The sequence below is a fragment of the Pollicipes pollicipes genome, unplaced genomic scaffold (genome assembly GCF_011947565.3).
Source record: "Pollicipes pollicipes isolate AB1234 unplaced genomic scaffold, Ppol_2.1 Scaffold_5724;HRSCAF=6776_pilon_pilon_pilon, whole genome shotgun sequence".
In the NCBI taxonomy this organism is placed as follows: domain Eukaryota; kingdom Metazoa; phylum Arthropoda; class Thecostraca; order Pollicipedomorpha; family Pollicipedidae; genus Pollicipes; species Pollicipes pollicipes.
This window is the reverse complement of record NW_023596746.1, coordinates 5,683,769-5,708,878: the sequence shown is the minus strand read 5'-3', so window position 1 is coordinate 5,708,878 and position 25,110 is coordinate 5,683,769. Positions and strand designations below refer to the sequence as shown.

Sequence of the window (25,110 nt, the reverse complement as noted above, 5' to 3'; positions counted from 1 at the left end):
TTCCAACAAAGAGAAAGACAGCAAAACGCCGCACGCCGTAACAACCAACATACAACAACAGGAACGACGCGAAAAAAAAACACACCTGCCATCGTGGCCAGAGAGCGAACCGCCCGTCGCTGGCGGCCGACCACCGGCAGCACTGCTCTCTCCTATCGGCGGCCGGCGCAGTCGGCGGTCCCGGTTCGAGACGGTATCGAGGGGTCGCGATCGCAGCCAATTGGCCTCTCTCGTGCCTTCACAGCGCGCGGCCGGTCAGACGCCGCACTTGACGTCTGCCGGCCCGCGGGCGATACCATCGAACAGTCATCACTCGGCTGGAAGGCGGGGGGGGGGGGGCCACGGGTTCGGCCCGGCCCGGCCCGACCCGACCCGAGCCCGGCCCGACCCGAGCCCGGCCCGACCCGACCCGAGCCCGGCCTGACCCGAGCCCGGCCCGACCCGAGCCCGCCCGGTGACGGCGGCCGGCGCGCGCGTTCCCGCCACCGGTGGCCGGCGCGCGCTCAGATCAGGTTGAACATGGAGACGGGACAGTCGGGGTAGGCGGCGTAGCAGTCACCCTGCGAACGACCCTGGTACTCGGCCTGCGTGTACTCCTGCTCGGCGCCGTCCTCGGTGGTGGTGCGCGACGCCCTGCCGATGAGAGCGGCAGAGGAGCGTCAGGAAACAGAGGAGACGAGGCGTTAAACACGGCCGCGTAACGTGTGCACAAGACGGTGTCGTCTGACAAAACTGATCAGAGATCAAGGACAGCATCCGGCATCGCGTACGACAGTCATCGTGGTCGTAACGCCATGTCACCGTGACGCCAGGTCCCAGAAAAGGGAACCGCGCGCCAGGTCTGAAGCTGAGCAACGTCACGAAAACACCCCACGTCAATGTTCCTTCACGGAGGGTGGCGCGGTTATGTCGGTTTCCACCTGGTCGCACTTCGGCTCTGAGTGGCGGCGCACGGTTTCGGGCCCCGCGCGTGGCGCGCGCGGACCGGGGCGCGGCGCCGCTCCCTCAGCCGTGACGTACTTCATCGCACCCGTCGATGACAAATGCCGCGTGACGATTGATGACGGGCGAGTGCCAGCTCCGTGCGGGAGACGCGGCCGGCGTCACGGAGCGCAGATTCGCGACGAACCAGGACGCGCGGAGAAAGCCAACGCTGCTTGCACTGTGAGAGAAGCGTGTCGCGCCGCACCGCCTCCGCCAGCAAGCCGCCGCGGGCGAAGCCACGCCCCACATCTCCTCTGCGCCGCAGGTGGCGGTCGGAACTGCCCCGCGATGAGTGCGTTCTCCGCCCTGCTTCGTCCAGGCGGCGGTCATCCCGACTCAGCGGCGCTGCTGGTGATCGCCTGACGCGGGCCTCGGTGATTGGTGCGGCGCGGCCGCGTCATCGCGCGCGGTGGAATCTGCGGCGGAGCCGCGCGCCGCGGGAGGTGGGGTGGGTCTGAAGACCCCGGCGGACTCACGTCAGCACGATGTTGAGCACTTCGCCGAGCAGGCCCTCGTTCTCCAGCGGGTATTCGGCCGCTTCGCAGATGCTCCTCAGGATGCACGCCTTGCCGTCCAAACCGAACCTGGAGAGCGAGGCCGGCGATACAGCGGGTCTCAGGGCGGGGGAGCTCGCACTGAGGGGGGGGGGAGGTGAGGGCGGGGCGGAGGGAGGGACGAACGGGACAGTGGGCCGTTAGAGGGTGGCTAGACCATGCCTGAGGGTGAGGTGGCTGTTGGTGGACTGTTGCATTGGGCTGCTGGCGAGATCGCAACAAGGGAGTGGATCAATGAGCGGCGAAGTTTCGATCAATGAAGGCCGGTGTCGATCTCAGTACGAATCAAGCCAGGTGATTGGCTTATAGCTTGACAGCTGTCATATGACTAAAGCTCACCGAAATGAACAGAAAAAGTAGCCTCCATCCATGCACAGCATTGCACACCGCTTAAACATGCGCACCAAATATGGAACGGAACACTGAGATATTAAGTGTGTGATCAGGAGGAGCATCGCGTAAGCCGCAGTGTGCATGAACAACATCCGAGATCATCAGGCTTGAACATGCCCGCGGTCTGGGTGTGACAAGACTTGCTCTTTTGCTCAATATATCGGTTAAAGTTGTAATGCCCAGATGCAAATGGCTTGAGGACGTTCTGAAGTCACTGGCAAAAGAGAACGTTCCAATAATATAGGTTACAAGATGTAAGGGAGGAACATGGAATGCAGAAGTATGTCATCGATGCATGAGGAGGACGACACCCGGAAAATTCTTGAGAAGCATCAAATTAAGCATGCGGAAAACACAAAACGGACAGGGACAGAAAAGGGGATCAAGGAACGAAATACTAAGCGATCAAGATGCGACAAATCAATCAAGACAAACCCGTCAAAAATGCATAAAGGGATGCAGTGAAGTTGCTGGATACCAAAGCACACAGCGTCGGACAGACTACCCACAAACATTAAAAGGGTCGCCCTGCAGGCAAACATGCGTCTTACTGTGTCACCTACTGTCATTGTTAACCCAAGACCGTTCGATGACAGAGGCTGACCCTTCGGTATGTCAGAACCGGGTCCACAGGAGGCCCAAAAGGTCCAAAGGTCGCCGGTGTCCAGGACCGATGTAGACTGTCGGGTTCCTCTCTGATGCAGTTTAGTCGGTGTTGCGGATCCCATTGAATCGCAGATGATTTTCTTATATATCGATAATAGTCTATTTTTTTATTTTGTAGTGTGTAGTATGTAGTATTTCTGTAGTAGGTATTTCTATTATGATATGGTATGTACAGTATGATATACGTTTCAGTCGTATAGTAAGATGCGTGTTTGAATGTCGGGCATGTTTTTATGAGTTCGGGCCTCACTCTAGCGACATGGCCCACAAGTCTGCCCGAGACCCGGTCCATCCAGAGTGTCGCAGACTGCTCGAGCGCCTGTCCCGAGTCGGACGGGTGAGCAGCGAGACACCCGACCGAGACCGGCCAGTGTCGGGGTGCTCATCCCGACCGAGACCGGCCAGTGTCGGGGTGCTCATCCCAGCCGAGACAGGCCAGTGTCGGGGTGCTCATTCCAGTCGAGACAGGCCAGTGTCGGGGTGCTCATCCCGACCGAGACCGGCCGGTGTCGTGATGCCCGTTCCGACCATGACCAACCGGTGTCGGGATGCCCGTACCGACCATGACCGGCCAGTGTCGGGGTGCCCGTCACGACCGAGACCGGCCAGGTGTCGGGGTGCCCGTCCCAACCGAGATCGGTCGATGTCGGCTTTCTGTCCGGAGTACCGGTCGGTGTCCATCCAGTCCGGTCGGTGGCCGGTCGGTGTCAGGGTCGGGCAGTGCGAGGGTACCTATCCAGACTGAGGCGGGCCGTCTCGTAGATGCCGAGTCGGTCGCCTCCCAGTACGGACCGCCCCAGGGTGAAGGTGTCATTGGGGAGCGTCCAGCGCAGCTGCACCTCGGTGTCGATCCGGAGCGCTGTCAACGTCGGTCACGCCCGGGTCAGCTCGGGTCACCTCCGCAAGCCCGGGTCAGCCCAGGTCACGTCCACCAGCAGCCAGGGTCAGTCCGGGTCACGTCCGCCCAGTCAAGATCAGTGCGGGTCACTCTGCCCAGCCGGGGTCAGTCTGGGTCAGTCCGGGTCACGTCCGCCCAGTCTGGGTCAGTCCGCCCAGTCGGGCCAGTCCGGGTCAGTCCACCTTGTCTGGGTCAGCTGTCTGGTGCAGGCCTCCAGTCGGAGAGAAGCACATCAACGTAAGTGGTGTGTACAGAACAACCAGATCGTCCAGAAAACAAGCAAGCAAGGCTGGCGCGGGGTAGTGGGAAAAGAAGAAAACTGCATTTGGTTACAGACTCTACTTCCTAGTTGACATAAGATGGCGACGGAAACACGCTTTAGGAATTTTTGAAACATAAGCATGCAAGTTAATGCAGCCTTCTAGGAGGAGTCGACAACATGAAAAAGAAGCGCACCTCACGGCGAAACAAAAGCACAGCAAACAGTCTCCTCGGAAGAAAACTTACAAACCACACAAAACATTCACTATTTTGTCACCAAAGAAATCGCAGGCCTGTAAGGTGCACGGCAGCCATTTTATACAAAAAAGCGACGCAAACCAGCTGAGCAGGTCAAGAGCGTCGTCTCCCCGCTGCCTACGCCCGGCAGCGGCGGCTGGCGTGTGCCAACGCTGGCCTCCGAGCCGACTCACAGAAGTCTCCCTGCGTGAACAGCGGCGTGTACAGCTCCGGCTCGATGTAGAGGTAGGAGCCGGACGGGAAGCTGAGGAAAGCGCTTCTGGCGCGAGTGGGGCTGGTCGGCGGAGCGCCGGTGCCGCTCGAGCCGCGCGCGCCGCTCGACGGCCAGGCGGCCGAGGTACGAGCTCCACGTCTCGTACGGGTTGCCCCGCTGGATGAGCCCGGCCGGCAGAGCGCGCCCGGAGGAGCCGACCGAGCGACCCGGGTCGACCGAGGTCACGTCAGCGGCGGCGGTCAGCGCGGCCAGCCACACGGCCAGCAGCGCGAGTAGCAGGCCCGTCCTGTCGGCGACCGCGGCTGTCAGGTGGCAGCGCGGCTCAGGCTCACGAGACCGATGCGAGACCATTTCACGAAACTGTTGTTTCACGGCATCGGTCTCGTGAGGTGGTGCGAGTGCGATGGTGTCCGCTCTCCGGGGGGAGTTATTGCAAGTTCGTCGCCACTTGCTTTAAGTGTTTGCGTGACTATAAACGTGACTGAGACTTTGAGGCGTGTGCTTGAGCGCGTGAAACTGAGGCGCGTGCTTGAGCGCATGAAACTGAGGCGTGTGCTTGAGCGTATGAAACTGAGGCGTGTGCTTGAGCGCATGAAACTGAAGCGTGTGCTTGAGCGTATGAAACTGAGGCGTGTGCTTGAGCGCATGAAACTGAGGCGTGTGCTTGAGCGTATGCAACTGAGGCGTGTGCTTGAGCGCATGAAGCGCGGTCTCCCGCGACGGATGACAGGAAAACATGAAAAACAACAGATCGGTAAATAGGCACATCAACTGTTTTGATGACTGGATATGGTGCGCTGTGGCCATGTCCGGCACTCAAGCCCCCTTCAGTCACGATGTCAGGGGTGCGGGAGGTCGTCGTCGTCATCGGGGGTTTACGACGCACTCAACTGCTGAGGCTATATGGGGTCGCCTGCTCCCCCACCCTGGCAGGAAGAGGATGGCAGTAACATTCTTAAGTGGCTACGTTGGATTGTGGTTCAGTATGTCAGACCTTGAGATGCCCGGTTCGCCATGACAGAGCGGTTTCAGGAGGAAAGGACCGCAGTAGACCCTTTTGACGATTATATGATAGCGTGATTCAAATGACAGGGCTGGTTTAAGGTTAAACGTGTCCTTGTAATGTCATTTACATGCAGAACATTTTTGGCTAGGAAGACATCGCCTGGATCAGAATTTCAAACCCGTGCAGCTCTTTCTCTGACGCAAACGCTGGCTGTTGTGAGAGGCATATACCTACAGTTCTTTAATGCAGACTGACATGACATGCCGAAATCTTAGTTATTTTCAGCCGAAAGTGCCCATCACGTGTTTGAGTATCTATTTCTGGTACGGTTATTAAAGCCTTGTTTTTCAGGATAGACGTTCTGCGTCTTACGGTTATGATGTATGGCACCGACAAGGCTCCATCAACTGTCTCGTGGCATATCGGGGCGATGCATTAAAACGACGACTACAATGCCGAACACTTAAACATAGTGAATAAAATAACATATTGTTCTCGAGTCTGGTGCGATGGTGACGCGCCATGTTCGACACTGACCTCATGTCGGTGCGTCTCCGTGCAGCCTGCTGGTGTGCTGTGTACCGACACATGTCTTCACCGCCCAGTACGAGCCCACCCCGCCAGCGCGCTCTTATAGGTCAGAGCCGGGCCGAGCAGACCGCGACCGGGCGGCGCCGCACGCGGGGGCGGGGCCTGCGGCGGCGTGACGTCACCGGCGGGGCGGGGCCTGCAGCGGCCGTGTTTGTTGCCGGTCTGGAGAGCGCGAGTGCCGGGCCGCCTGGAGAGCGGGGCTTTTGTTCCGACCCTCTGGAGCGGCACTCTTGACCACCCTGGGCAAGCTGCCGACGGGCTGCCGCTCCCGCCTCACGGATGTGAAGCGCCGGTTGACACTGTTTTCGAAGGGTGTCGCCCGGCTCGGGCGACGTTGGGGTTCCCGATCTTGAACAGCACTGGTCGATGTCGTGCAGGTGCGGAAGGCGGTTCGTCGGGACGCCCGATCGAGGCCATCAACGGACTCTGTTGCGCTCTCTCATATCATGCAGATAGCTGGCTCGCTCACGAGCGTCATAGACGTTTCGGAAACTGCGTAATTGTGGAAACTGTGTGTGATCGTGGATAGTTTAGTTCCCGTACAAACGTCGAATAAAAAAACCCGAATTGAAAAAAAAATGGAACGCAAAATTTGAAACGAATAGCCGAAGGGATCAACGTTGACAGGGATAGAATTCGATTGGAAAATAGTGTAATGATAAAGAGTCAAAATGGAAAAAGTTTATAGGGGAGAAAAGTTGAGTAGAGAAAGGGTTGACGTAAAAACTGGTTGGGATAGAGCGAGGGGGATGAATGTCGAAGATGAGAAGTGACTGGGTTAAACGCGGTACGCAGGACGACAGTCAAACAGGATGAAATTCGACAGGGGTAAGTATAGAAAACACCTCAAATGACACAAAAGCCGACGGGAGTATTACTTGCATAGCAAAGAGGCAAAGGCGAGAAAGGTCGGCAGGCATAAGCGACAGATTGGAAAAAATAACAGGACGAAAATCGGATATGGATAAAAGTAAGCAAGTCGGTAGTCAAGGGGGTTTGAGACGGAAGTCCAGATTGTTTGAGGTATCATTTGAAAGGAGATTTTTTCGACTGCACTCGGATGCGCGTATGGATTCAATGGGTTCCACATCTCGCAGCACGGCGCCCGTCGGGAATCCTGTTTTTTTCGTTATTCTAGTGCTGGACAAACACGTGCCTATTCCCAATGCTGGTTCTTGGTTCCCACTTCCCTTCTGAAAACGGGAATCTGAGCCTAGCGCATGGTTCTCATCGAGTTTTTTGTTCGCACTAATTGAAGGTGTTCCCAAGCTGTTACCCCTGTATACCTTTCATTCAACTTTCCTCCATGTCGACTTTTATACTTGTAGGCTTTTTATCCTTTGATATTTTACAAATTCGATTTTTTCCTGTCAACTTGTATCCCTTTTGGCTTTTTGTCATTCGACTTTTTGTGCTGAGTGCTCCTATCCCTGCCGACTTTTTTGTTTGATTGTTTGCATCCAATTTGACCCACTCGACGTCTTCTCCGAATATCTTGACAGAGTTAAACACAGACGTAAACTTTATTGTCATACACGTGCTATCGCGAGGTTGAAAGGAGAACGGCGCAGTGGCGATTTTACCCGTTAAGCATTGTCATACCGTGACCACGGAGAAATTCTCTAAGTTTTTCCGGAAGAACGTGAGAGCCCCTACACGTATGATGACACAATTTTGTATTGTGTAATCGGTGGCTTTTCTTCTGGTCGTGTTGGCTAAGTTTTGCACGCGGTACTTACCAGTTTTGTACTGGCGCTGTATAGTTTTGCACGTTATGGTACTAAGTTACTATTGTAATGGCGGTACTTAGCATTTCGAGCAGTGTTCATCTTCAAAATTGGCAAGGGTTCAGAAAGGCCAACCATAACATTACACTTGAAATGTACGATACGTAAATTCAGAAGATGCTCCTTATCTGTGTAGGCACTGCCGCTAAAAGATGTCAAAAATGATAAATCACCCGAGCTCCCAACACCCCACATATCAAGTTACGCCAAAGTTACGTTATGAGGTTGCGAGGTTACGTGATGCTACGTTAGCTCTACGTCAGAGGCTACAAAAAGCAGGCGGCTGAGCCGGAGGTTTACAATGATGCACAGCAACTACTAGATGAGAAAAGACCGCAATCTTCAGGCACCACGAACATCGCCTGAGCCCCAGAGATGTGATAACCTTAAAATAGCGTTTAAAGGGAATGTTCCACATTTAAAGATCTTGAAGCGAGCATTAGACATGATGAATAAGCGCACTCATAACTAATGGCATGTTTTAAGTGGAAAAAATGCTCTAGACAATAACATTTCCCCCATTTTTTAATATGCTCCTCCTTATGTTATTATTTGATTGTGCCATGGAACGCTTGCATGACAGTGAGATGCTGCCAAAGGAGTGGTGCGAAATTGCCGCCCTAGCACTCACTTGTAGCATCTTAAACCCGCCGAGAGATGACAGTGGTGGTGCTTAAGTGTTTACTGAGCCAAATATTGTTATGTGCTCATGTTTTGGCCCTTCAGCTTGTTCTCCTTGCATATTTATATGTGAGTTTAAAATGTTAAAGTATATTCACACCGTCGATTAAGAGCCAGATGACGTCCAATTTATTTGGAATCTGTGCTCACGCCCAGCTCGGGCACCAAGCTTAAAAGGCTCGACGATGACATTTTTCCTGGCCTTGAATTCCGCATGACCAATAGAATGGCAGGATTTGAATGACGTTGCCATGGAGTCATGCATGCCTGAGTGGCCTTAAAAACGTCTGCACGAAGTAGTCTGCACATCTTCGCGGACGTATGATTCAGAAACTATAGGGTTTTAGGTCTTAGGCAAAGGCAAAGACAGCGAATGTGCAGCTTTTCTCAGATCTTGAGGCACGCATTGTGTTTCGCTGTTGCTAAAGCTTATATCTTAACTTAGTTATTTATTACAATACGGTCCACTCCTGCGTGTCGATCTATCATGTGTTCTCTTGGAGGTATGTACGCTCTCCGCAAACGTCCGTCTCTAAGGTGTTCATGACGCCGGTCACGAATGCTGCTCTTTGTTTTTCCTACATATAGTATCCCTGAGCAGAGGTTAAAACAGATATTGCGTACTACGTTTTTCCGTGCGCATTTCCCTTTCAGTCGATTTCACGTGCATGATAAATCATACACCCAGTTGGACACATAAGGCTTCTTTAACGCTTATCGTAACGCTGATAGATTTGCATTCTTTTTTGACCGGGACCACTAGTCCACGCTATCGTAAGGCCGTGCACACCGCTCAATCGTACAGCGGCATTGGATTGTACACACAGCTCGTCGTCTTTAAAAGGTAGCTCCACATAGACATGATTTGTTTGCTGCGCCTCCTTACAGTTTCTATGCAAGCATGCTGTTACTTTAAATGGAGAACGTGCGGCCCGAGCGGCAGGCCTCACTGTGTGTTATAGGTTTTTCCCATCACGGAAAAGGAGAAGCATCTTAGTAAGACTACGCTTACACGACGGTGGACCACATCTGTGAAATAAAAACTGCTTTTTAGAAGGCACGGGATATGCTGCATTGTGATGATACATCATACATAACATGATAGGGGCGGTCACGGGCTTAAAGCAGAGTGCTGTGGTATGACGTTCATCGAATATCACCACAAAAAGGGTGTCGGAGAATGGTTGGCAAGTTTCATGTTGTGTGTTCCAGTTGTTGATACATTTTTGCAAAAAAGCGTAACACTAGACTGTTGTTAAAAATGTGCGTTATTAGTTTGGGCTAGTCAACTGTGTCAGTCCCCAAAAACATATCCTATGCAGTAGCACAGATTTATTACGTGAATTGCAATGGCAATGCAAATATACACGCAAGCGCACGCATGCACACACACACACACACACACACACACACACACACACACACACACACACACACACACACACACACACACACACACACACACACACACACACACACACACACACACACACACACACCACACACACACACACACACACACACACACACACACACACACACACACACACACACACACACACAACACACACACACACACACACACCACACACACACACACACACCACACACACACACACACACACACACACACACACACACACACACACACACACACACACACACACGTGTATATATATATATATATATATATATATATATATATATATATATATGGCAGTGCCCCTGTTTGTGAGCGTCTTCAACTGTCAAAAATGGCTAGCCTGTCGTCCCCACGGTCCCCCGTTGCCTCCAAAGGGTGGCCATGGTCCATGGCCTCAACAGCCTCCTCCTTAACTACACCACCGGCTACACGGCTGCCCTCAGCTGGCGGGCGACCGTGCGTCAGCCGTGCGAGTTCCTCGGCTCGCGGCTCCAGCTGCGGCCCGAGGACACAACCGCGCGTCAGCCGTGAGTTCCTCAGCTCGCGGCTCCAGCTGCGGCCCGAGGACACAACCGTGCGTCAGCCGTGAGTTCCTCAGCTCGCGGCTCCAGCTGCGGCCCGAGGACACGACCGTGCGTCAGCCGTGAGTTCCTCAGCTCGCGGCTCTAACTGCGGCCCGAGGGCACGACCGTGCGTCAGCCAAGCGAGTTCCTCAGCTCGCGGTTCCGGCTGCGGCCCGGGGACACGTGGCTCTGACACGCCTGGGATGCGGTGCGCACGACAGAGGCGACCGCGCCGCTGCAGAGGACAGGCTTGCCCGAGCTTCTGCCAGGTGGTGGCTTGATTCATGTTGCGGATTCAGTGAAGATGCCGCTTCTCGTGCGAGGATTGTTACCGAGGTCTCGTGTTACTGGTGAGCTGTCTGTCATCCGTTGGAATGATGAGACGAAGAAAATATGGCATGTGCTCATCATGATGGATTTTACTGAGACTGCTCACGTGTGACTGTGCCCGTACCCGGCGGGCGGGCTTGTGTGGACCTGTGTCACCTGCGCATGCGCTGAGTACAGGGCGTCAGGGATTAATCCCGCCGTGCGTGTGGTTCGGCAGAACACCGTGGTCCTGTCGGAGGACGAGTCTCCTTCGCTGGAGCAGCTCAAGGTGGTCCGAGGACGACCAGGTGGTGCTCGTAGTCCGCAACAAGGACCAGGCGTGGCACCAGGGAGCCGACGACTATCGCCAACCTCAGCCGGGTGCAGGCCGCCAGACACCGGCTACGTGAGAGTCGGTGCCGACAGGCTGGGCCACGTGATACGGGCTTGTTACGAGTCCAGACGACGGCCACGAGTCGGGCACGAGTCTAGACGACGGCCGGCCATGAGTCTAGACGACGGCCGGTCATGAGTCCAGACGACGGCCGGCCACGAGTCTAGACGACGACCGGCCACGAGTCTGGACGACGGCCGGCCACGAGTCTAGACGACAGCCGGACATGAGTCCAGACGACGGCCGGCCACGAGTCCAGACGACGGCCGGGCACGAGTCCAGACGATGGCCGGGCATGAGTCCAGACGGCCGGGCAGGAGTCCAGACGATACGCTGATTCTGTCATGTGATTGCTCTGATTTGTGTGCCATGCTATATGATAACATTTCCTTTCCCGATCGAGATGGGTGTGGCGGGTTCGAACAACACTGACAACGCATGCTTCATGAACACCGTGCTTCAGTGCGGCAGCAACAGGACCACCCTCACCAAGCGCTACGTTGAGAGCATGCATCTATACGGGACTAAGTCAGCTGGCTTGAGGAACTCCGGTGGTCGGCAGTGGGACGTCGTTCATCGTTGTGTTTGGCAAAGCGCATGGTAGCCATGGCTAGATGCCGTCGTCATTGCACCAGGCACATCTTTGTTCAAGACGAGCGCTATTACACTCGTCTGCGTCTTATCAAAAATACATATCAACTGTCGTGAGAAGAGACAGCTGCCGAATTGCTTCAGCTGATAGCAGACTTAAGGCACTAAAGTCGCGATGCGTGTTCAGCCACATCAGGACAAGCAAAGTCCTGAGCACTCGCACCGCTTGTGAGAAACTGCAGTCTGCCGCAACAGAATAGCAGCTATTGATCAATACATGACGCTCCACAGGCGGTCACCGTGTATTACAAATTTCGTTGATTTTACTAGCACACGTCAGCAGTCGGGTCCGCTTGACGAGCGGCGAGCTTGATGGACTGAGCCCTCAGTCGTGCCGCTGCCAGTTCTCTCTCCTCTCACGGCGTCCGCAGAGCTGGATCGGCCGCTTCAATCCGACCGAGGTCCTCGCTCCTCCGTGCCAACGTCAACCTCCCCTGCCGCGGCACCGCCAGCACACCCAGCCGAGCCACCGTCAACTTGCCGCGCCGCGCTGCCGTCAACTTCCCGTGCCGCGCCGCCGTCAACTTCCCGTGCCGCGCCGCCGTCAACCTCCCCTGCCGGGTCGCCGTCAACCTCTCCTGTCGCGCCGCCGTCAACGTCCCCTGCCGTGTTGCCGTCAACATTCCCTGCCGTGTCGCCGTCAACCTCCCCTGCCGCCGCACCGCCAGCATACCCTTGCTGCGGCGCCGTCGGCATCTCCTGCCGCTCCGCCGTCAGCATCCCCTGCGGCGGCGGCGCCGCCAGAGCCGGTCAACAGAGCAGCCTCCACCGCGCCGCCGGCTGCCGCGCCGCCGGCCGCCGCCCGTCGGCCGGCGCCTGACACACGTAGCCGCGCACCTGGAACATGTCGAGGTCGGTCCAGCTGCCGTCGGTGGCCAGCACCACGCCGCGGCAGTCGCGGCCGCTCGGCGCGCCCTGGGCCCACGCCGTGAAGTTGAGAGGCTGCGGCCACCTGGTCCACTCGTAGACGCGGTCCTCGGTGCCGATGTTGGTGAGGCCGATCCAGGCCTCGGGCAGCGAGCTGGCGCCGATCAGCTGTGCCAGCAGGGCGTTGGTGTCGCTGTTGCCGATGTTGGCCAGCGTGTCCCACGGCTCGCACAGGCCCTCCGAGTCAGGCCAGTTCTCCTGCTGCAGCGACGCGCCGCTACGTCAAGGACAGGTCGAGCGAAGCGGCTCATCCGGGCAGGGGGATATGCGCGGATACGTCAGGGGCGGGATGAAATATTGCAGTACCGGGGCTCTAGCATATGGGGCCCTGTGCAAGTTGAGGTTTTAAGATATCTTTGTCAGCTTTCGGCTGCTTTGTAGCGCCGGGACAATGAAACTTATTTCCAAGGCTGACGAAAAATATGCTGAAAGATAATGTCTCAAATGAAGGTCAAAATAAGCTAGTAAGTTACGTTCTCCATACATTTCATATAGACAATAGTCGCAAAGTGGCATGTTCAGCGTTGCGATGCACTTGACACAGCCTCTCGGAGCCCCTGGTCCAGCCGGCACTCACGAGTTCCTCGAAGACGCGGTAGCAGTGGCTGCCGCTCTGCGTCCACCGCTCGTCCGGGCAGCCGTGCGCGCCGCAGAGCACGGCCGCCAGCGCCAGCACCAGCCGCCAGCTCCGCGTCATGCTGTCGTGCTTCCCGGTCTGCGAACCCGGCGCCTCGCGCGGCCGCGAGACCGGACAGCTGGTCCGGCCGCCAGCAGCGGGGCAGGCTCCCACCCTCTGAGTGTCGGCCGGCGGGAGTTCCGCGTGTCCCGCGCGTGTACCGGTGCCCCCGTCTCACGCTCCGGTTGGCCCCCGCTGTAGGAACATCCCGCGGGGCATGGAAGGTCCCATCGCGCGGTATGCGAGGTTGGTCTCAGCCAGGAAATATGGCGCGGCACGACTGAGACTGTTGCGCCGCTGAAGCTGCCGGTATGGGCACCGATGAGGGTGGTGTTCTTGCCCGCCGAGGCTGTCAGCAAGCATGATCTCTCATATTCGCTGCTGCTTCGCAGCTTCGTTGTTTCTCATATTCGCTGTTTGGAAACAAATTGTAGACAAAAATGGGGCTCAGATCTCAGCGAGGTTTCACGTCAGTTTTTAAGAAATATGGCGGGTAGACCTGCCTGAACAACAACACGCAAAGGTGTGATACCATTTATGCCTGTACTGCGCACCGGGGCGGGTTTACTGATGGAGCGATTATCCCGGCTTATCGTACTGGTCTGGCGTGTCAGCAGTGTAAGCCTGATGCGTATGCGTTTTAGTACGCCCGACCGACGCCGTCGACGATAGTCCGAACAACTGTCCCATCCGTAATCCAAATGTCTCGTCTCAATCATTCTGTAGAGCTGCCAGACAGACTTGTTCCGCACGGCCGGGTAGTCTATGGCGTGCCTGCTGTGCGTTATCATTTATGACGTCATCTGCTTAACTCGTGCCACACACCCGTCACTGCCAGTTCTCTGTGCGTGCAGGATGCTCTGTTTCTCCTGGCCCTGGGGCGGACGACTGGACGCCTCCTGCGTCTCCTGGTGCTGCTCTGGATACGGCCACCGCTGGCCACGTGCTCCGCCGCCCGCTCACACCTGGGAGAGACACGTCCTGCCGCTCGTGTCCTGCCGAAGGAGAGCCACGTCCCGCCGCAAGCCGCTCGTGATGGGCCTATTCCACGGTCAGTCCTAGTCGAAGGTGGCGTACGGCTAGTGCGGCCACGAGGACGCCTGGTTGACTCGTTTCACGTGCTCCCGCTGCCGCTGCCCACGGAGATCTCTACGCCCATAAAGATCGCGTGAAGATCGCGAGAATGCGTGAGTCGCCGCGGGGCTGTGCTAGGCGGCCGACAGGGCTGGGCCTTGTCCTGAGTTGGGGCACGGAGGTGGTGCGGGCATCAGTGGCGTCGACATATGAGGCGTTTTGCTTGTTCGTGTGGCCTGTGGCTGCGTTTGGCGTTGCCCACACCGGTCATGGATATCGACGGCAGCGCGACGCTCTTTGACACGAATGGATGCTCCATTCGACACGAACACGAATGGACACGAATCAATACTCCATTCGCGTCTGGTCAGCAGCGTTACGGCAAGGTGACATAACTATCTCGCCGTGACACCGTGACAGGTATAACGTGTAGCACAGGTAGTGACGGCTAGTGTACTTCTGTCACCCCGCGTTGCGCTGAGGCAGTGTCGTGGATCCTGCGCTGGCGATGTCTGCAGTGCCTGGCTGTGATACATTAGGCGTTTCGAACATACGGTGTTACGATACATTAGTGGTTACGCACATTAGGTGTTGCGATGGTCCCCCGCCCCCCCCCCCCCCCCCCCCCGACAGGCACCGTCGAAATGTCGGAGGCCCCCATTCCAGGCCGGGAGACCCATTCCAAACCAGGAGGCTACCTATCATGTGTCCAAAGACCTTTTTAGATCAGAACGCCCTGTCTTGGAATGATGAGCCCCTTGGTCAGATTTTGAGGTGCCCTTCGTCAATCGGAAGGGTACAGCTCTGGATAAAGAGGTTTCTGTATGCATAGTAAGGCGCTTTTATGGCACACGAGGGCCTGTTTTGAGATAAGGAAGCCTCCTTTCCCCACTACCACCACCACCAACTGAACTCCCGTGGTGCCGGTCCATGCAGCCAACCCAGCAAAACAAGTACGCACGTACGCACCCACAACGAATGCAAACAAATAGAATACTTTAATTGCGTCCAAACATTACTACATGCACAATGGCTAAACGAAAGAACGGATCATGTGGATTAATATCTAAACCGCTGTCTTATATTTAAACGTTAATAACATGACACTAAGATCTACACAATGCTACCGAACATTGGGATTGTTCTGCCACGCACTCAGCGCCCGCCGGCGTCGGTTCGGGTGCGAGGTTATGTTATGTGCTGCGCGTCCCGGTTGTTTTTGCCCCGTTCTCTTGAGCGTGATTCTTTGGAGTCGCACTCTGGAGTCGCACTCTGGAGTCGCACTCTGGATGGTCTGCCGTGATAGCGCGCCGGGCAGCACAGACCGGCGAAGCATTGTACCTGCGGATCTCGCAGCCAGCCGAGCTGATTAATCACATTAAAAGTGCGGCCGTGACGACTCCGAGCGCTGACAACTCGGGCGCAAAACTTCATGATTTCTGCGCTTGTTAGATTTGGGAAATGTCGCACGGCGTATAGATGCGAGAGTAGCAATGGTCGTCGGAAGGCACCAGGCTCTGAACATTATGTTTGGCCTGCTTGTGGATGAAACGTGTTGAGCGTGGCTGACAGCAATCCGGATGCCTGTGCATTACGCGTAATGAGAACAGTATGTGCGCGGTATCTGAGATGGCGGTTCATTTGAATAGCCATATCTTGGACCGTGTTGGCAGCTTTTACTACTAGCCACGACATGTTGAGTAACGGGAAGGAATTACTTCCATATCAATTAAAAATGTGTGTCTTTGTTAGCCCAGCATCTCTCCCCGCCTCATAAGTTCCAGCCTTTGTGACCTGAATATTTCGCTAAATTTATTATATTGGCTGGATTAAAATATCACTGAGTTTAAGCCGGCAACGCTGGATCTTATGCTTGGACAGATTACGAACTTCTGTCCGCTAACATCACGTAACAGCATAACCAAGCTGTCGACATTCCTCGGCGATATTTGGCAGGACGTCCTCCTGCATTACGGCTTCCAAAACCTCGGCGCTCGCGGCCCTGGGCGCTCACTTCACTGCCCTGGCCAGCGTCTCGCAAGATGCCGACGAACGTCCCAGATGACCTTTGTCAGTGCCTGCTGGCCTTCGTTGATGACAACCCCTCCGCCCGAAGTTTGGGATCTCCAATCACGGTGCCGTTCCAAGTGAAGAAGAAGAGATGTCTCTAACATGTGATGAAACTCCACATCCCACTGCCGATTCCCAGATTCCCAGTGCTTCACATAACCCACTCTGTCGTCATGACAATCGCTGACATGGTCAAATGACATTTCACCTAGGGCACTTCCATGTTTGTGCGGCTGGAGCCACTGGCATAAGGTTTCGGACTAAACCATAAAATGAATTTTAAAAAGAACTAGTTGGGTTAGTATGCATAAAAACTTGTTGTTTTCCATTCATAGTCGCAAAAGTAATGTGCGTGGAGCTATTAGCAATGAAAATAAGCGAACACAGCACGATTTTGTACTACCTATTTGAGGCATCTAAAAAGCATTTCCTAAAAATGCTTAAAAAAGGCTAAAAACCCATGCTCAGGGGATGCAGTACCGGGGTTACAGGGACTGCAGTACGGCAGCAAAAGTACAGTGACTGCACTGAACGAGACCGGAGGATCCCACACCCCTGGGGACGCACAGGCATTGAATGTCCCACCTGGTTACGGACCTGAATATCAGACAACCTCATTTCATCCGGATCGGAATCCCCCGTAGGCACTTTGCTGAATATGATGGCCCTCTTTGTGAATCGAAAGGAACCTGTTCTGAATCAGGAAGCCCATGTATGCATCAGAAAGCCCTTTTCCGGCAACGGAAGTCTTATTTAAGGATCGGGAGACCCCTCACTGCGTCAAAAAGACACCTGTATCAACAAGAAGACCCTCATTCTGCAACTTAAACTGTCGACGTTTTTTACATGGAAGTTGACACATGTCACAATTCCATAAGGGTTCCTCCCGTGAATACGATAGGTGCCTGCGGGCCCCTCCCCCTAAATACAGTACTGGCCAGGAGGTCCCATTTTTCGCACAGGTCACCTGGAAAACCCCCTCCTCCAACTCAAAATCCGTGGCATCGTCCTCGTTTACAATGACCAGAAGTATACCCTCTGGAAGAATTTTGCGTTCTCACAGGAGATGAGTAGGGAGGAGGAGGAGGAGGAGAGAGCATAGAAACAGACCAATAATTTCAGGAAGCTGTGTGGTTTTATTCACCGAATGGTAAAGACAAGTCGAACAGATAAGATTGTACACCAGTAGGAAATAGCTGTAGCATAGCCGCACCAATTTAAAAACAACTGTAAGAAATTTAAGCGCGCATCTTTTATTACAGCAATGCAAAGTACCTTGCAAGGTTGCTGACTCATGAGGGGTCACAGGCAGGCCGTGGCTGTCAAGGAAGGCAATTTACAGAGAATTGCTCAATTTGATGTACCATCAATATGATGTGGAATTCGATAAATTCAAATAACGGAACGTTAGACAAAGCCATACATATCTGCTATAGTTTCTTAGGCAATAAAACGGTTGAATTTGGGATCGTAACAAATTCAAATGACCTAGGGTCAGGAATGAAGTCCGAGGCCTACCGAGGACCGAGGACCGAGGCCTACGCCAACCGTCTTTTTTACACGAGAGCTTGTTATATGGAGCAGTTTCTGACGCTTGTATCGAATTGATTAATAACAAAGACCGCAACAGACATCATGCATGGATTTTTTAGTGTCAGTGAGGGTCACTGATCTAAAATGACCTGGGTGGACATTTCGTGTTTTTAGGAACTTACCGCTTGGCGTAAGCCTTGACACTTATTGAAATGCAAAAACACAACATTATTGTAGGATTTCAGATCACCATGACCTTCTCAAGCTCAAACACTGCCACTGACCTTAATAAGAAAACCAGTGAACTTTTGCTTAGAACGGATGTCTGGCTTCATGGCGGTTGTATGAGTAGGCTTTGACGGCACTTTTTCTGCGTTTTTCATTAACGCAGCGAAGCAAGCGTGGAAATGCTCACATATTTTATTTCTGATTTTCCGCAAGGCTACTTTATATCCTTGACTTCGCGCACTGCTACTTTTCTTTTTCAAGCGACCTCATATGAGATATTACACGTACGTGGCGCATATGTCACATTCAACGGTAAATGTGTATGTTTATGCTTAGAGCAGATCAGTCAGCGATTGGCACACGAAGTTGGACTAAAAATTTACTCAGCCATGCTACGAAGTAGCTTGGTAAGGCTAACACTAGCCAGTACTAGACTATCCCGGAATTTTGCCGCCAAAAAACTTGACGGGAGAAGATGCATTTCCTCTTCAGCAGCTCTGCAGGGTACCAAGTGGGTGACAATAGATTAAGTGTCGAAGATATTTTTGGAACCAATACGCAGCTGCCTCAAAAGCCCAAATTTTAAAGAGTATAGGGATAGAACAAATCATTGACATCTTTCTTTGGGTCATTTTGATGCATGCACAGTTTGAAAGGTTTCTTGTTCTGGCTTCCCATTCAAAAATTTTATTTTGCATTTTCATGTGAATAGACTGAAGAGCTAACAATTGTGAAGGGGTGTTTACCACTGCTACAATAAATTTGTACCTGTTTTCTTATTTCAAGCATCCATGCTGCAGGAATTATAGAAGTTTACCTTTTTGTGACAATGGTTGTGTTCATAATGCTCGTCACTTTCTTCATGCATGCACAATGTGTTTTTGGTGTAAACTATTTATTCTGACTATAGGATTTAACTGGCTTAAGCTTGCCTTTTGTCACAGATAATTGCTCCAAATAGTTAACCATGAGTGACGCTGAACATGTTTGTATGTAACCAGGTGCCTGATATTACGGAAACAAATCAGGATTAGGGGGTTGAAACTGGAATCCAGTGGGAGCCAGCTGACCCACAAAGAATAGTTTGAGTGGAATAGCATGAAAGCATGCATGCTGTGCAGAACATGGGTGACAAAACACACTGCTGAAAGAAATGGTGGAGAACATGTCTCTCCCCCTCACCCGCAGTAGCGGTTACGTCAGTGGTGATGGATGCTGTTGTGGGCAAAATGAAGACCTCTTTTGGTTAATTTTCGGCAGTGTGAATCAGCAGTACTGCGTTCTGCCAAAGAACAGTGTGTGCACTGTACTGGGTACGACCATCCGGTTGGCAACTGATTTACCACTCAGCACCCTCTGACGGAGCCCCGGACGTCACCCGCAGGTACTACTACAGAGCCATTGCCACCGAGCACCCGAGGGGCCGTGTCATCGCTGGCGATCTGCTGGTGGCCTTCATGTGGTACTGGATTCTCTACCACCTGTGGTACGAGCCGGAGCATCTGTTTGTAAGTACTGGGGATTGTACGCTGGTCGTTCGTTCGCACGACTGAGGGGCGCGACCCTGAATTATGTACGTGCTGGTTATACGCGCGCATCAACGCCGCGACTCTGAATCATACATGTGCTTGTTCTACGCGTGCGGCAACGCGATTTCATCTACGAGCCAGCGCCAGCGTCGTGGCATGTTACTGTTTGTCGTGTTCTTCCGGCGTGGTGCGCGTCCTCATGAGAGGTCCGTGTTTCAGGGCGAGTTTGAGTACCCGGACACCTCCAAGTGGACGAATGAAGAGCTGGGAATACCTGCTGACGACGAGTAGAAGTGCTTAGCCGGTGGTGACCATGGTGTGTAAATACAGGGAATGTGTAACGTGGTTCGTGTTGGATCAGCCGGTAGGTGGGTAGCGCCGCGGTACGGCCGCTACATGCCCAGGCTGCGTAACTACAGGGATGCCACCAATAGCGTTACGAGGATGCAGTTCATGCCAGCTTTCTTATCACGTGTCGGGGTTTGCCGGTGTTACCAAGTGTAGCTGCCAGCGGCGTCTGTATTGGCACGGCACGACTCCCCACCCACGATGGCACCACTCATGAAAGACGCATCGCCGGGGGGCTGAGGCTGAGCCGTCTTCACCAGCGAGAATCAGCCAGTTGTTCAGCCTCTTCCCCCTCCCCCAAATGCCGCCGCCCTGCTGACGTACAATGCACAGCCTGTAATCGTCTCGAGGCTGCTACTGCCCAAGTAAGCTGGCCTGCGTGCCGTGGAATCCACATCTTGCCGCCCAGGGCTAGTGAAACTTCTTCTGCACGCAAGCCCCTGTTCACCTCGCGATGAATCATAGTAGCAATGATTTCGACAAGCGTCTCAGCGGAAGTCAGCCTGATACAAATGGCCCTGAGAATGGCAAGACTGCGTTTGACACGCAAGATAACTGGAATGGTCGGAGCGCTCGTTGGTCACCAGGCTCACACCGCCACATCGCTTGCGCCGACGTTGTGAATCTTGGCGAGGAAGGACATGATGTTGACCCCCTTCAGTAGATCCCTGGCGCGCTCCGTCGCGGCGGCTGCCCGTGGCCTCTTCTCCTGTGACACCAAACGGCAGGGACGTCTATCAATTAGGAACGGACGCACGGCGCACACAATATCACACGGCACCCACATCTTAAACACATAACCGTCGGATGGCGCAGCAGGCAGTGAAGCGTGTAAACCCTCAGTAGCGTCGTCTGAATAAGCTGCCACGTGACGGTTATGCGTTACGTCATTCAATGCACACGAAACAAAGCGTTGCTTAAAACGCAATGAAACGCGCGACGCCCGCATGCCGTCGTCTCACACGTTTTCAGAACTGACGGCTCAGACGATCTTCCCGACGACCAAGCACGGCGGCTTGCGTTGGACAAGTCGACAATCGAGGCCGTGGTCGCTCTCACTCCTTTGCACCACCCAGCCTGACCTCCCGTCCCATTCCTCCGCCTCCGCCTCCGCCTCCGCCTCCGCCTCCGCCCGCCACCCTCCGCCCTCCCTCCTCCCTCCTCCCTCCTCCCTCCGCCTCCACCCTCCACCCTCCACCCTCCACCCTCCCCCGGCGACACCGTCCGGCCGCGGCGCGTCGTACCGGTGGGGTGGGCGCGTCGACGTTCCTGAGTCGCTTCCTGGCGGACGGCGGCGCCGCCGTCCGGCCGGCCGGCTGCGCGAGCCGCGCGGCGCGGGCCGGCGTGCGGCGCCGGCCGCCGGCCCGGGCCGGGCTGGCGCTGGCGTCCGTCGGGGCGTCCACAGGTGGCGCCACCACGCCGGCCGCGCTGCACCTGCACAGCAGAGGGGGAGTCCGGTAGGGGGCCCGGCAAAGACGCGGGAATAAGCAGGACGGCGGCTTGCGGCGGCGCTAGCGACGGCGAATGATGGGCACATGTTTAAAACGCATGATGACAAATATTTCTCGCTCTGTGCATCCCCGCGCCGAAATCGCTGGCAAGATGTGATGGCACAAGGAGCCGATACCAAACTTGTACTCCCGGTTTCATTCTGCACGGGACGGCTGTTGCCTCGGACATGGGCCTCGCTGCTGGCCCGCTACACACTCGCTCTGGCGACCTGGATACTAAGACGGAGCCGCTGCTCTGGGACTGGCTCACACGGGCTCGCCACGGACCTGGCAGCAGCCGGATCGCTGGCGTGCCGACGGCTCGTGTCCAGAGAGGATGGCGGCGTCTCGGCGGCTCCCAGCAGCCTCCGGCGGGGCAGGCGACGGCGCGGTTCGCTGGAGCCGACCGCTCCTGCACGCAGAGCGCGATCCGGGGCTCACACAGCAGCCCGCGGGACCGCACGGGTGCACGCTGGGACTATAGAACAACACGACGGGGACATCTGCTGCTGGAAGGCGCATGCCCGGTAGAAGAACCGTTTTGAAAACTCGTACATACACCGAAAGAACGATTAAAGCTTAAACTGTATTGAACTTTAGCGCAATACACTAGAAAAGTGAGCCAGTGGGGTGAAGTTTGCGAGGCGTGAGACCTGAAACGAATTGAGGAAACTAAAGCTACGTTTAAAAAAGCCGTGGTGTCAAATTGGCTCCAACGTTTTACAGAAAACGTATGCACATTACGACACTGGTTCAGCGAGCTGAACACGCACTCGCCCAACACTCACATCGACCACTGTGACAACCTTTCCTGTCTGGACCACCCGGCACTGGTGACCCTCTCCTCTCCCTCTCCCTCACCTGACCGCGAGTTGGCCGGGCGCGGCGGGCCTCCCCCGGCCGAGGTAGGCGTCAGCTCGGCGACCGGCGTCAGCGCTATGTGCAGAGACCGCTCCCCGGGCGGCGTGCTGCGGCTCAGCGGCGCCGCGTGGCCCGCTCCGCCGTCCGGCGCCGGCGTCCGGAAACATTCGGACGGGTCCGCGGCCGACTCCAGCGCTGCGCGGAGCAGCGGCGCCGCCGCCAGCGTGGGCGTCGCCGGCGTGGCCGGCCGGACGCCTCCCGCCGCCCGCTCGGCCGGCCGGCCGGAGCCGTCACCGGCCGGCGCCGCCGCCACTGCACACTCGGGCAGCGGGGCCCACGGCTCCCGCTTCACGGCCGTCACCGGCTCGGCCCAGGCCGCTGCCGCCTCCGCCTCCACCTTCACGGCCGGCGCCGCCTCCGCCTTCACGGCCGCCGCCGGCCACCTGCGCGGCACACCTTTCCGCGGCGTGCGGTTGCGGACGAGCGAGGGCGAGGGTGGGGGTGCAGCGGCAGCGGCACCGGCGGCGACGGCAACAGCAGGCTCGGTCCGACGGCGCGCCGCCTCCAGCCGCTCAGCGAGCCGCGCCTCGACAGCTGGGAGGCCGGGCCGGGACGCTGCGGGGCCGGGTCGGACAGCCGTCCTTGAGAGCGGCCGCGGCCCGGCGGTAGATGGCGCCAGCTCCGCCGCTCCGGACGTATCGGGCGGCGGCCCGTCAGGGGTCCTGCGCTCCGTGGCAGCCGGCGGTTCGGGAGAAATCTTCGCGCTCCGGTGTTTGCCTGCTGTGCTCTGCCCCATGTCGGCTGGAGATTCATCCACAGTGTCCCCCTGTGCGACGACTGGGGGTGCGTCTGGAGTCCTTTGCTCTGCGGCAGCTGGCGGTCCGGACCTCCGTTCTGCCGCGGCCAGCAAATCATCTTCAGTCTTCATCGCCGCGGCCTGTCCAGCATTCTTAGCTTTCACCTCGGCGGCAGCCGACGGCCCACTCGCCTCGCCTCGCTTCGCGACAGCCGGTGGCCCCCTCGCCTCGCTTCGCTCCGCGGCAGCCGGAAGCCCCTTCGCCTCGCCTCGCTCCGCGGCAGCAGGCGGCCTCCTCGTCTCGCCTCGTTCCGCGGCAGTCGGTGGTCCCATCGCCTTGTCTTGCTCCGCGGCAGCAGGCGGCCCCCTCGTCTCGCTTCGCTCCGCGGCAGCCGACGGCCTCCTCGCCTCGCTTCGCTCCGCAGCAGCCGGAAGCCCGCTCGCCTCGCCTCGCTCCGCGGCAGCCGGTGGCCCCCTCACCTCGCCTCGCTCCGCGGCAGCCGGCGGCCTCCTCGTCTCGCCTCGCTCCGCGACAGCCTGGGCTCCGTCGGCCTTGGCCTGCTCTGCGGCGGCCGGCAGCGCCGGGCTCGCCACAGACGATGGCGCGCGGACCGGCGCTCCTGACTGGACGACCGGAGAGGGCGCTGCCAACTCCGCCTCCGGGAGCGACGTCGGCGGAGGCGCCGACCGCTTCGACTGCCGGCGAACCATTCGAGGCGGTCATTTGAACGTGCCGTTGCAAGGCATGGACGCCACTCTAACGTGCGAAATGTCGACCGAAAAAGCGTTGTCAAGCACCCAACGGTAGAACACTCCGAACTGCTCATTGGTTCATCTGGTGAATCAGACACTGTACATCCGTTCAGGCATGCGACTACTGCTATCAAGTTTAAAGGTTTCAACTGGATACTCTCACTCGGGACAATTTAAAAATGGCTAAATTTCGGGGTGCGGGTATTCGGGGCGGACGACAGTGTTCAAAGCATGGTAGACGACGTTCATAACATTCAGTGCACATGGTCAAAAAAGAACCACTGACGTCGACACGCTTGCTTGCGACCATGCATTCACTCAAAATAAATAACCCGTTGTTTCTACTTGCCGAGCAATGGTTGATTTTGCCATAGATCCAACCGAAGCAGCGTGAGCTCCCGTAATCTCGCGAGCTGAAATGTAGTATTATTACGTAGTTGAATCACGCAACAACGGCGATTTTTTATAAGTAATAATCTTACACCCGAACGCCAATAAAACCTGAAGTTTGCAGAAACGCAAACGGCATTCGATTCCCAGAAACCAGCAGTTGTTTGCTTCGCCTGAACGTCTGTGCCAAACAGCACCATTTGCTCGTGCGAGCGTGACATCTAAAGGCGCCTCCAGTAGGGCACGGAGCGTACCTGCTCAGCGTCGACCCCCTCCAGCAGTTGGCCGCGACCCTGCGCGGCGCCCGCCGCTTGCGCCGGCTCCTGCCGCTTCGGCCGGCGCCACCGGACGGACGCGTCTTGCCGGCGGCGGCGGGAGAAGGGGTCCGGTCGGTGCCGGCGCCGGCCGTCGGCCGCACACCGGAGACCCCGGCGGCCGGTTCGGGGCTGCCGGCGGCGACCGGCGGCCAGGCCGCCGCGCTCTTCGCTGCCGCGGCCGCGCCGCCGCCCGGCGCCGGCCGGGGGCTGGGGGCGGCGGCGGCGGGCGGGGCGGTGCCCGGCGTCCTCGCGGCGCCGCCGCCTGCCACGGCGCCCGCCGCCGGGCTCCACGGCTGGTAGTCGGCCGGAGCCGCCCCATGCCACCGCCACGCGTCGACCGAGTCGTCCTCTGGCGGGGCGGCGGCGGCGGCGGCGGCGGCGCACGACTGCGACGGCGCGACCGTCTGCGAGCGCGGCCGGGCAACGTCAGCGGACCGCGCAGCGGCTGCGATGTTTGTGGTCGGCAGGACGGACACGGTGGCAGC

General features: G+C 56.4%; 3 protein-coding genes and 2 long non-coding RNA genes across 5 annotated transcripts; 1 reads left to right on the top strand and 4 right to left on the bottom strand.

The window, feature by feature from the left end:
- Positions 1–467: 467 nt before the first annotated feature.
- On the bottom strand, positions 468–4,443 carry LOC119103860 (uncharacterized; the record flags this gene model as incomplete). The annotated part of the gene is made up of 4 exons (XM_037227533.1): positions 468–633; positions 1,461–1,568; positions 3,330–3,456; positions 4,188–4,443. Coding segments are annotated over 4 exons (621 nt in total), but the record flags the coding sequence as incomplete, so codon positions are not given.
- Positions 4,444–10,411: 5,968 nt separating this feature from the next.
- On the bottom strand, positions 10,412–13,257 carry LOC119102371 (uncharacterized). The gene is made up of 3 exons (XM_037225740.1): positions 13,138–13,257; positions 12,559–12,761; positions 10,412–10,445 (listed from the first exon to the last, which is right to left on the bottom strand). The coding sequence occupies exons 1-3, from the start codon at positions 13,255–13,257 to the stop codon at positions 10,412–10,414; spliced, it is 357 nt and encodes a 118-aa protein (XP_037081635.1).
- A 5,197-nt stretch (positions 13,258–18,454) lies between these two features.
- LOC119103967 (NADH dehydrogenase [ubiquinone] 1 beta subcomplex subunit 2, mitochondrial) lies at positions 18,455–20,012 on the top strand. The gene is made up of 3 exons (XM_037227678.1): positions 18,455–18,652; positions 19,526–19,649; positions 19,890–20,012. The coding sequence occupies exons 1-3, from the start codon at positions 18,531–18,533 to the stop codon at positions 19,959–19,961; spliced, it is 318 nt and encodes a 105-aa protein (XP_037083573.1). The 5' UTR covers positions 18,455–18,530; the 3' UTR covers positions 19,962–20,012.
- A 163-nt stretch (positions 20,013–20,175) lies between these two features.
- LOC119103968 (uncharacterized) lies at positions 20,176–21,341 on the bottom strand. Its single transcript, XR_005094847.1, has 2 exons — positions 21,263–21,341; positions 20,176–20,727 (listed from the first exon to the last, which is right to left on the bottom strand). It is a non-coding gene; the product is annotated as an uncharacterized LOC119103968 (long non-coding RNA).
- A 76-nt stretch (positions 21,342–21,417) lies between these two features.
- On the bottom strand, positions 21,418–22,470 carry LOC119103966 (uncharacterized). Its single transcript, XR_005094846.1, has 3 exons — positions 22,370–22,470; positions 21,797–21,920; positions 21,418–21,452 (listed from the first exon to the last, which is right to left on the bottom strand). It is a non-coding gene; the product is annotated as an uncharacterized LOC119103966 (long non-coding RNA).
- Between the last annotated feature and the right edge of the window lie 2,640 nt (positions 22,471–25,110).

What these genes read in the sequence shown, in the direction of transcription:
- LOC119103967 (XM_037227678.1), top strand. Translation starts at nt 18,531, where the DNA reads ATGCTACGAAGTAGCTTGGTAAGGCTAACACTAGCCAGTACTAGACTA. An exon ending in GCAGCTCTGCAGGGTACCAA is followed by an intron (nt 18,653 to 19,525) that starts GTGGGTGACAAT and finishes CGTCACCCGCAG; the next exon opens with GTACTACTACAGAGCCATTG. An exon ending in ACGAGCCGGAGCATCTGTTT is followed by an intron (nt 19,650 to 19,889) that starts GTAAGTACTGGG and finishes TCCGTGTTTCAG; the next exon opens with GGCGAGTTTGAGTACCCGGA.
- LOC119102371 (XM_037225740.1), bottom strand. Translation starts at nt 13,257, where the DNA reads ATGACGCGGAGCTGGCGGCTGGTGCTGGCGCTGGCGGCCGTGCTCTGC. An exon ending in ACCGCGTCTTCGAGGAACTC is followed by an intron (nt 12,762 to 13,137) that starts GTGAGTGCCGGC and finishes GCGTCGCTGCAG; the next exon opens with CAGGAGAACTGGCCTGACTC. An exon ending in CAGCCTCTCAACTTCACGGC is followed by an intron (nt 10,446 to 12,558) that starts GTGGGCCCAGGG and finishes CCCGGGCCGCAG; the next exon opens with CCGGAACCGCGAGCTGAGGA.